Source organism: Pelecanus crispus, chromosome 1 (genome assembly GCF_030463565.1).
Source record: "Pelecanus crispus isolate bPelCri1 chromosome 1, bPelCri1.pri, whole genome shotgun sequence".
Classification (NCBI taxonomy): Eukaryota; Metazoa; Chordata; class Aves; order Pelecaniformes; family Pelecanidae; genus Pelecanus; species Pelecanus crispus.
Genome location: NC_134643.1, coordinates 215,507,103 through 215,518,857, shown reverse-complemented (window position 1 = coordinate 215,518,857; position 11,755 = coordinate 215,507,103). Strand labels below are relative to the sequence as shown.

General features: G+C 41.9%; 1 protein-coding gene across 1 annotated transcript in view; it reads left to right on the top strand.

Moving 5' to 3' along the window:
* The first annotated feature begins 2,619 nt into the window (after window positions 1-2,619).
* The window catches only part of DEUP1 (deuterosome assembly protein 1), a 46,842-nt gene continuing 37,706 nt past the window's right edge, over window positions 2,620-11,755 (top strand). The window contains exons 1-2 of the mRNA XM_075727320.1: window positions 2,620-2,663; window positions 10,919-11,090. Coding sequence (XP_075583435.1) covers window positions 2,620-2,663; window positions 10,919-11,090 — 216 coding nt within the window. The remainder of the gene's footprint in view (window positions 2,664-10,918; window positions 11,091-11,755) is intronic.

Sequence of the window (11,755 nt, the reverse complement as noted above, 5' to 3'; positions counted from 1 at the left end):
GCTCCCGGCCCCGGCCCCGGCCCTGCCCCTGCCCCAGCCCCTGCCCCTGCCCCTGCTCCTGGCCCAGCCCCTGCCCCTGCCCCCTGCCCCTGCCCCAGCCCCTGCCCCTGGCCCAGCCCCTGCCCCTGCCCCTGGCCCGGCCCCTGCCCCTGGCCCAGCCCCTGCCCCTGGCCCTGGCCCTGGCCCTGGCCCTGGCCCTGCCCCTGCCCCTGCCCCTGCCCCTGGCCCAGCCCCTGCCCCTGGCCCTGGCCCTGGCCCTGCCCCTGGCCCTGGCCCAGCCCCTGCCCCTGCCCTTGTCCCGGCCCCGGCCCAGCCCCTGCCCCTGCCCCTGCCCCTGCCCCTGCTCCTGGCCCAGCCCCTGCCCCTGGCCCAGCCCCTGCCCCTGCCCCTGCCCCTGTCCCGGCCCCGGCCCCGGCCCTGCCCCTGGCCCAGCCCCTGCCCCTGCCCCTGCCCCTGGCCCAGCCCCTGCCCCTGCCCCTGGCCCTGGCCCAGCCCCAGCCCCAGCCCCTGCCCCAGCCCTTGCCCCAGCCCCTGCCCCTGGCCCAGCCCCAGCCCCTGCCCCTGCCCCTGCCCCAGCCCCTGCTCCTGGCCCAGCCCCTGCCCCTGCCCGTGGCCCCGCCCCTGGCCCTGGCCCTGCCCCAGCCCCGCCGCCCTCCCCTCAGCTCCCCTCAGCTCCCCGCCGCCCCCTCCAGCACCCAGCCCAAGCCGCCGCCCGCCCCTCGGGCCGCCGCCCGGCCTCGCCTCTTGCCCCACCGCCCGCCTCGCCCCGCCGCCCGCCTTCCCGCCTCGCCCCGCCGCCCGCCTTCCCGCCTCGCGCCGCCGCCCTTCGCGTTACCGCGGCGACGGGAGAAGCCGCCCGGCGCTGTCCGCAACGGCCGCGGGGCGCGGCGGGCGGGAGCTGGGGCGGGGCGGGCGGGGGTGAGCGGGCCGCGGAGCCCGGCCGCCGGCGCTGCCACTGCGGGTGCGAACGGAGCGGCGGGGGGAGCGCGGCAGGTAACGGGGCCCGGGGCGCGCCGTGGGTGTCCCGGTCTCCTCAGGCGCCCGGCACAGCCAAGGCTGCCCCGGTGCCTGTGTCACCTCCGGTGCCGGTCCCCTGCGGAGTCAAGGGTGGCGGTGGTGTGGCAGCGTCACCCGAGCGGCCGGTCCGTTAGAGCCACGACTGCCCTGTGGCAGCGGCACCTCAGGTGCCGGTCTCCTGGGGGGGGCACAAGAAGGACATGGACCTGCTGGAGCGGGTCCAGAGGAGGGCCACCAAAATGATCCGAGGGCTGGAGCACCTCTCCTACGAGGCCAGGCTGAGAGAGTTGGGGTTGTTCAGCCTGGAGAAGAGAAGGCTGCGGGGAGACCTTATTGCGGCCTTTCGGTACTTAAAGGGGGCCTACAGGAAGGATGGGGGCAATCTTTTGAGCAAGGGCTGTTGTGACAGGACAAGCAATAATGGATTTAAACTAAAGAAGAATAGATTTAGACTGGATATAAGGAAGAAATTTTTTACAGTGAGGGTGGTGAAGCACTGGCACAGGTTACCCAGAGGGGTGGTAGAGGCCCCATCCCTGGCAACATTCCAGGTGAGGTTGGACGGGGCTCTGAGCAACCTGATCTGGTTAAAGCTGTCCTTGCTCCCTGCAGGGGGGTTGGGCTAGGTGACCTCTGAAGGTCCCTTCCAACCCAAAGCATTCTATGATTCTATGACCAGGCCCCGTGGCAGCATCACCTTGGGTGCCTGGTCCCTGCAGAGCTAAGGGTGCTGGTCCTGCGGCAGCAGCACCTCAGGTGCCGGTCCCCTGTGGACCAGTGCCCCGTGGCAGTGTCACCTCGGGTGCCTGGTCCCTGTGGAACCAAGGCTGCAGTGCCATGTGGCAGCATCCACGCATCTGTATGTACTGGTACCCATGCCCTGGAGAGCCCCGCTGCTCACCGCCGTGAGGAATGAGGGCTGTTCCATGCCACCCTGTCAGCTGTGATGCGGCTGGTTCCTGTTCTTGCATGCAGCCAGGCTTGCCCCACGTCCTTGTGTCCTGCTGGACCCACAGAACTGGACTGGTCCCAGCAACAGTCTTGTTCTGATCTTTCTGCCAAGGTACTTGGGTGCTGTGTGTGTCAGCACCGCACCTTCTAAGCAAGGGAGCAAATAGTCAATGCGAGTCCAAAATTGTGTTTGAGAGCTATTACAGCCCGGGTATAGGGTAATTAGGGTGTGTGAAAGTATGAGAAATGGTTGATGAATGCAGCCATGGATCTATGACAAATTCAGGTTTATGTGTTTTAGAGTGTCTTGGCAAATCATTGATATCACACAACAGGGAATGATCCAAACCAAACTGTTCCTCATGGAAATCCAGGGCTATCCTCAAGCTAGCACCGCCTCTAGTAATCTCAGTGCTACACCAAGTGTGAGAGCTGCTGAGCTTACTCCAGAAGTTTTCATCTTGCCTGTTCCAGCCTGTAATTAGAGCTACATTCCCCTGCCCCTGTTGTTTGCGATGGAAGAATTAAGAAACTGAAATGAAACCATAGAACTTATCCAGTATACACTACTTGGCTGTGTAAATGCACGCGTTTAAGGTCTGAATTATTTGATTTTTGTTGTTTTAACAGGTTAAAACGACAATCAGTAATATGGAGCAGGACTTAGAAGTGTTTCAGGAACAAGCTGTCACTAAGTAAGTAATGACTTACTGTCTGAGAGAATTGAATATATAATGGAATTATGTGGATTTATTAAAAAAGTGAAACAAAATATTAATGATTTTAGAAGCAAATGTGACTCTCAATTTCTTCTGCTGCTTTCTATGGAAACTGGAGAGGTTACTGACAATTAAGACAACGAATCTTACTGCTTTAGCTAATAATCTACTGACTGTGTCTGTTAGTTATTTAAATTTTTAAAATCTTAATACCTGAACAAAAGGAGAAAAAATGAAAGCTATGTGGGGTTATATTAAAATGTTAAGAAATGTTATTTTAACCTGTTTTAAAAAATAGTTGAAGTTGCTAGGCTACAGCAGTATAAACTTACGTATCACAGCTCTTCAAACATTCAAAAATCTTAAAAACAAGGCTGTTAATTGCTGAAGTCTTAGTCTTATTTTGCACTGGTAATAACCACAATTGTTCTTACCAAGCATTAAGTGCACTTTTCATCACAACGCAATCATCTTTTTTTGACATAATCCAAGTTTAGTTCTTTTAGCGTTAATCTAAAAAAAATACTAGTACAGCACAAAATCTTTCTAAAGAAGTGTAAACATGGGTGAAATGTGATGTAGGACTTCATCCCATAGAGCCTGGTCAAGGAACACAGCAATATAAAAAGTACTTCCCCATATAATGAGCTAAATAGAATATTTATCTATCATAATTTGTAAATAAACTTATTACCTATTTTTCATATAAAACAGTTTCTTTTATCATTATTACCAAGAAACAGTTCAAGGTAATATGATGCATGTTAAGAGTAAAAGTATTTCTTAAAATAACAGAAACACACGTATTCTGGCCTAATAAAGTTTTAACAGGATTTGAAAGTATGCTCTGTTGTACTGAAGAATAATGTGTGCACTTTTCATGACAGAAAAAAATTTGCTGCATTAAAATATTCTGAACAATGTGGGCCTTTTGGGGGGGCTTTGATATGACTGGTAAATATGGTCATATAAAAACTTGAATTTGAAAAAAATTATAATATTGCTATTCTTTGGACACTTTTGTAACAAATCAGAAGCTTATTTCAATAGTTCAGGTCCTGCCTGGCCTTTGTTGTAGTTGATGTATGTGAAATTTCAGGCCATTGTAGATGAATCCAGAGAGTGATTTGTCCCATCGTAAACCAAGTATTCTAGGTAGCTATTTATTTCCATTAACTATACAAAGAATCTGGAAAAGTAGCTTAGACTACACATCCAATGATAGGAGACATTTGTTTCAGTCTGTGCTGACAGTATTCCAGAAATAATGCGGATAGATTTAAAATTTGGGAAGATGGCTGAATAGTGGTGGTAGAAAACATGACTATTACATCCCAGCTGCAGGAACTCATAAATCACAAATTATCCATCCACAGATGTGTATGATTCTGTATGGCTGAAAATTGTTAAATAAATTAGTTGTAGTTCATATAATGGAACTTCGGGGTAGAAGATTCTAATGGACAACCAGTTTATATATTCCCTATTTTTAAAGCAAGTTTTAAGAAGAGAAAAGGAATTAATATTGGCTCTAGAAGCTGGGTTAAGGATCAAAAACTAATTAATGTACTACATAAGATGGAAGTCTTTGTTAACATTGTTCTGCATAGGTTTTGCTTGTGTTTGCATAAATATGGTCATACATATTTTTCCATTTGTCAGCAATCCTGAGTAATAATTATGAGAATAAACCTAAGAAATAATTATGCACCAAACATTTCTTAAAATGCCAGTTTCGAAATTACAACTTTATTCTAAAGTGTATGGACAATAATATTCTTTCTATGTCTACTAGGAAACAATCAGAAAAATACAGATCTGTGCAGAACTCCAAAGCAAAAGGCAGACAAATAGAGCTAGAAAGGTCTAACTAGTGCAAGAATCATTTGTGATAAAGGCCTGGAGTTGGTAAAACTTACTATCTGGATTTTAGTTTGTTTGAATTTGGAAACATCTAGATTTTACATAAAGATAACTAGTTATTAATGACAGTAGAGTATGAATCATCTCTATTTTCACCAATATGGAAATAGAATAAAAGAAGACTAAGAGCTTGCCTACATCACTTTAAAAATGAGATACCTTTAAGTGTTTTGAGCTGTTTCAAAGTAAATGCAACAAAAAAAAAAATTACAAGTCATTACTTCCATGTAAGAAGAATCCATTTGATGGCTTTGCATTCAGCAAAGTGGGAATGCTGAATTCATATGGGTAAAAACCCCATACTTCTTTGTTTTATGGGAAAACTTGTTCTTTGTGTGTTTGTTTACCTGATGGCATATTAAACAAAAGATACCAGAGCTTTCCGTGTTCCACATCCAGTGATCAAAATAAATTTTCACGACTGTGATACCATATGATGGGCCATATTCTGAGGGGGATAGTTAACACTCTTTTCAGAACACTGAAGGGACTAAAATAATAGTTACAGCAGCTAGTAGCACCTCTATGCTAGTAGGTGGGGATAACTGCCAAATACATCTTTATGCAGATCTATTTGTAATGCCGCAGCCATGATACAGAAGAGTTCTGGTAGTAGAACAGCAGCAGCAATCTACAGCTTCAGCTACAGCTTTGCTTTTAAAGCTGCAGGTGTACCTGGAGGATCTAGGTAAGGAAGTACACAGAGGTGGAGATAGACTGAGAAGCTGTTTCAGAAGGGTGTTTTCCTTCAGCTCCCTTTTATATATTGGTGGTTCTAGGTTCAAGAAAGATGCAAGAAGTATTCATCAAAAATTGTCTTGCAACAGCTGCAGAACTTCCCTTGTGCGGGATGATCTGAAAAGGGTAGGTGAAACTTGAGAGAGAAAGATGTCAGCCATGGTGGATCTGAAAGTGTAAACTGATGATCCAGGTTAGCGGGTTGCATTTGCACTTGCATAACAATATTTAGATGATCCATGTGACACACAATAGAGAAAGTACCTATTTCTGAAGGATAAAATCAGATAGCTGAGTCATTGCTGGGGGTTCACCAAAGTGTTGCCATCTGACAATACATGAGGCTGGAAGGGCACAGGTCCTTATAGCACTATCATAAAAAAGGTAGTCCTGATGCAGTATCGCTTCATCTTCGGTTTTTAAAATCCCACTTTATATTCTGTCACAAATATGATTTTTTTACATGGCTTTGGTTTAGCAGTAATTTAAGATTTATTAATATTTTTGAGCCAATTTAGTAGAGCGATTCAATGGAATTTGTTACAACCAAAATAGCGACTTAGTTAAAGATTCAAGAATGGCAAGGGTCACCTGAAACTTACAGCAGGGTTGCACACACAGATGGGGTTTAAATCAAATCACACGCAGACAGACCAACAAACAGCTCTAAATCAAATTGCGCGCACACACAGACAAACAGTTCTGAGTCAAATTGCACACACACCCCCCCGAGGTTAACCTGTGATTAAATTTTCGCTTTTTGTCAGTTGCATGAATTACCCACTTTTATGTGCTGGCATTCATCAACAGATGGTTGGTGAACCTCGCGAAATCAGGCCTTTGACTCCTCGTGAAATTGTCGATGGACGGTCCTTCAATCCTGGTGAAATCTACCCTGAGAGGCATCCCGGCTCAGGGGGAGATACTGGGTCACCCAACCCGCTGTGGTCCCGGAGAGCTCAAAAGGTCTCCCTTTTGGATCGCTATTTATAGGATCTCCAGATGACTGGCTTTGGTCGTTATCTTATATTCTGGCCACAATTCATGCTGAGCCATTCTGGTATGCAATTCAGGCTGCAGATGGCCCAGGTGTGTCCAGAGAGTGTCCAACACCGGAGTCGCTGCATTTGTGACCGAGATAACAGCACAACAGGGCTTACCCTGGGACCTCGGAGCGGCCCGGAGGGCTGCACCACCGCATATTCCACCCAGAGGGAATCAAAGTTCGCTGCATCATTAATGCTATTTTAAGATGAGTTTCAGGGACTTGGGGAGGGGGCATTTTTGTTTTGTGATATGTACATCACAGTGTACTACTTGGTTGCACTTTGGTTATTATCATTCTACGACTCATATTAAGTTTTAAAATGGCATTGCTAACAGTTTTAAAATTAAAAATGCATTAAGATTTATATGTGTGTTTAAAAAGCCTTTCCAAGCTTAGCATTGATAATGTTAAAGTTTCAAGTATTTGTTGATATAAAAAAGTTTTAAAGAATTTTACTTTAATTATGATACAGTAAATCTAACAAATTTGCTCCAGTTTCCTGTAATAATTACCAAAACAAGGGATATGCACCATTTAAGCACCAAAAAAAAAGATATTCAATAAACATATATCCATGTTAAGGAACTCTCTGTGTGGGACCAGTGCTTGACCCAGAGCACAACCTACAGACAGGGAACCTCATTGTGTCTGCATGGGCACTGGGAGGGCAGACACTTGGAGAGCTGGCTGAAGAGCTGGGATGTGAAAAATTACCAGAAAAGGAAGGAAGCATTTTCATGGTAGCGTTCACACAAGATGGTGTTATCAACTACCAGGAGTAAAAGCATCTGCTGACATTAAGGCTTGGTTTGCGCAGTCGTTTTCATAAGAGGAGCATGTTAGACAGCTTACTGTTCTTCAGCAATGTGCTGGCAGCACACTGAGCAGTCGAAGGCACGCTGGCAATACCTCTGAGTGCATGGCTCAGCCTGTGTTTGGTTAAGCACAGTTCAGCAAAAGTAGAGTTCCTAATTGCTCGGCACATTCTTGGTGGCAATGTCCCCCAAAAACATACACCAGATTGTAATGTTCATAACATAAAATGGCATTCTGTGCTAATTTGGGGTATTGAAATCCTCTCCAAAACTTTCTAGGATGGAACTGTTGCAGGCATACTGCTGTGCTTTTTATCATTAACCCTTTTGTAGGTTGCTGCTACGTTATTCAGATGCTGCGCCATCTTTTCTCTCTGTGTGACTGTCTCTATGACAATTATTTCATAAAATAATAGCTATAATCATTTTAAGGAAATAGTTATGCTCATTTTAACAAACCGTCATGCCATAGAGATATTAGAATGACTGCAAACTGATTAGCGATCATAAAGGCACTTTATGTGCCACAGAAGTGCACACAGAGCTGTGTACCATCAGCAGTCAAGAGAATACATAGCTTTTAAATTTTTATGCATTAAAGAACCGATTCAATTATAACCAGTGGCTATCACTTTTACTTTTGGGGAAAATTCAGAAAAATAGTATTATTAAAAGGAAAATGGAACGTGTGATAGTTCAAAACAATGTCACAGCATTCTTAGATTATTTTAAGTGAAGAAACTTGTTTATCAGAAGGCTAAATTTATTATGAAAAGTGATAGGTTGCAATACATTTTTTGCATCAGTTTAGATAGCAGGAGGGATAGTTAGCAAATTTATGAAAGAATTCAGTTGCTGGTTTTATCAACAGGAAATTCAATATAGGCTTCTAATCAAAAAAAGAGAGAGACTTGAAAATTATGCAACAGCATAAGGAAATGGAAATTAAATGCAGATTAAACTTCAGTGGCACAATTAATAGTCACTATGACAGATGAAAAAAGTGAAGAGAAAGCAGGTGTACCACTGGGTTTACTAACAGTGTAACTGGTTGAGATAAGGGAGAGAGAGTTGGCAGTGGAGAAACAACATTGGTTTTATTTGTACCTTCATTTAGATATGGCAGTAATTGGATACACTGATCTCTAATTCGTTGCAGAGGGAAAAACGCAGAAATTTTCACAATGGTCAGATCATACCATTAAAAAGAATAATTTGAAGACTTTAAATAAGACTTTTTTTTCATGGCCCAGATAAGGTTGCAACAACTCAAGATGACACGTTTCAATGCATTCCACTCTGTGATAAAGATAAAAGTATCTCTTCTAAATCAGGTAATAAAGCTGTATATTAGGGTAATTTATAAATAGAATGTCTCATTTAGGAAAAAAAAGTAAGGCAATTAAAACTAGAACAGGAAACAAGAAAGGTATAAAAAAAAGCTCTAAAAAAGAAGTGGAAAATAAGTAGAAAAGTTTATCAACAGTTAACTCATATAAGAATATAATATGCAGATAACAGATGCCACTAAAAAAATTGTGTGGAAAATAAATGTTTACAGCAAGTGAAAGGAAAAGGATGCTCCTTCTTAAAAGTTTAAAAATTCAACACGTTATTCCACTGCCTAAAAACAGTCAGTGAAAGGTTTTCCTTCATTCCAGCGAGATACACGCCCCATTTGGTACTTAGTATAAAAATATCTACATCCAACATCCTATGAGCTCTGAACATACTAAAAATGCTTAGAAGTTGTGGTATTTAAAAAAAAATGAAGCTGAAAAAAATAATTTTATTTCAATAAATGACACAAAGCAAGCATTACAGTCGTAAGTCTGCTAAAGGCTTTTATCAAAAATACTGTCTTAACTAAATCTGATCTCGTATCTCAAGTAAACTGAGATCAAATTGAAGTCTTTAACATTGACAAATCACAGATTTTGTTGATAATGTGTAATTAATCATAGTTATAGAAAAGAGTCTGGTTTTTTTCCATATGACTCAATGAAAATCAGGTTTTATAGAAAATGTATGGGCTCATAAACATAGTTAAGCAATTTTTTTCAATAGCTAACTCTTCTTTGTATCAGTCCAAAAGTAGCTCTGAGTGTTAATGGAATAAAATTCCCCTTCATTTTACAGGGAGGAATTAGGCAGGAGTGTACATTGTCTCCTTTATCTTTTTCCCAAACCCTAGAATCCCAGGTTAAGTGGATAAGGGGCAGTAAGTCAGGAAAATAAAATGTTTGGGAACATTTCAATAAACAGTTTTATTTAATTACGATTTTTTTTTTTTTAACTGGAATGCTTTGCTGAAAGTTGAAAAGATTCATGAGTTCTAGAAAGATTCGGAATTTTAAATAAATCATTGCAAATCTGAAATGCCAGCTGTGAATTTACAGATTGAGAGAAGCTATCAGTTCATAAAACAATTGAGGTTAACTGGGCAATAAACTGTCCAAAATAGTTCAGGAAAAAAAATCTCTTATACCCTAGAAGGACTGTATAATTTTGATGTGAAATAGTCATTTCTACAAATAAAAAGTTTTAGAGTGTAGCAAGAATTACGCAATTGCTTGCATAAAACTGTATCCACAGCCAAATCTTCTGTATCTTTCTTATTTCAAATTTTTCTTACATTCATCATCAAATACAAAGGTGGAATGGATATGGAATAAAGAAATCTACATACTAAAGTTCAGATACTTTGTATATATCTGCTAAGTGGTGTACACCAGCTCATTTAAACACTGTTTGACACTGTCCAGACAAAGTTTCATTTTTTTAAATTAATATACTGCTCCTATATAAGGGGCTGTACAAGAGGGCAACTAAGAGAGCAACTTAAACTGCTTTCAGTTTCTGATGGCCCTTCTAACATACCATAAATTAACCATATATCATTATTTTGTTACTTAGGACACATCATATTCCTGAAGCAACAGTGTAAAACATTGTCTATTACTGACAATGAAGTCGTAGTGTAAGGGATGTATTTCAAATTTAACCTCAGAAGTGTCGGAAAAAATCTAATGTTTATGTTGCAGTTATTGTACAAATCTCTACAACATCCAGCACACGGTCCCCCAAAGACAAGTGCTTTTTCAAAATGCACTCACTGATGTGCTTCCTAGTAGAATTAAAACTTACTATTATTATACAAGTCGCCTTGTTACTTAAGTACATTTTCGACAAAGAGAATGGGAAAACAGAGTGTAAAAGTTGAACTAGCAATTAAGAATCGTGGCTAGCTTTCAAGCCAGCTGTGTAATAACTTCCTCCAACAAACTCTGCTTCCATCATTATGTGCCCTTAGTGGGAAGTCCTGTGCCCATAAGCAACTTAATATTCACCTTCTCCTACTCTTCTCCATTGAGGTTTGGGTCTGGATACTTTCAACTCAACTTATGCTCATTTGACAGTTCATCCCTTAAAGAGTGAGAGGATATCAAACAGCATTTAAGCTAGGCAAAAGGTCCAGAATATGCTAAATACTCTGATTTTGACTTCAGTCACACTTAAGATAGATGAAGTGAGATTCCACCTACATTTGAAGGCATTGTTTAGCTTTCCCATTTCTTTCTTTCTGATGTTGAAAAGTGGTTATTTCCATCAGAATTAAAATAAAATCTTAGCAATGTAAATAAAAATTTGTTTTCTCCTTATTCTTATTTGAAAAAATAAATCTTTTTTTTTAAATATATTATTAGAGCTTCTCCATGTGAAGCTGAACTTCAGGAATTAGTGCATCAAGTTGACATCATGTTAAACAGCAAGAAAGTGCAATGGGAAAGGAAGATGAAAGCTTTAGAAGCAAAGTTGGATATCCAGGATAAAGAATTAGCAAGTGCCCAAAGCAAACTGGATCAAAAAGGTCAAGAGGTATTTAAGAATATCACATTCTATAAAGAAAGTATTTATTCTGGGAGTTAGTTAATAGTATGCTCTAAATGCTCTATAAGGAGACCTGTTTGTTCTATCATGTGAAAATACCAAACACCCTTTAAAGGTCACTAATTATCCTTAGTGTTTTGTTTTAAAGTGTGCTTCTGTTCTGAAAAGTGATTGTAAAAATGTCATTGAAAGTTTCATATTTCTTCTATTTCCCTAAAGTCTAAATTAAATATTCTCAGTTTAGCTGTAAAAAGATAATTTGATATTTTTTCTAAATGCCAACACTTCTAGTTTCATCAGAAATTTTACATGGAAATGTACAGTTCAAAAAGTTTCACAAAATTATGTCTTTGTAATTCCTGTTTATACCTGATTTTTACCATTTTACATGATACACTGTCTTTGTATGGTAATTTTATTATTAATAATGAAGATTCAAATTGTATTACCGCTCAGCCATGCTTATCAAACTGAAAGCCTCGGTCTCCCTGATGTTGTCTGTACTTCACAGTCTTGTCTGCTGAATATTCATTCAGAAGCATCAGTAAATCCTAGCACAGTGTTCAGTTCTAGTTTGAGACATCTGAAGTTAGGTGTTTACACACGGGCATCCTTGTGTGAGCTAGGTGTCTAAACCGCCAGTGGGAGTTTTG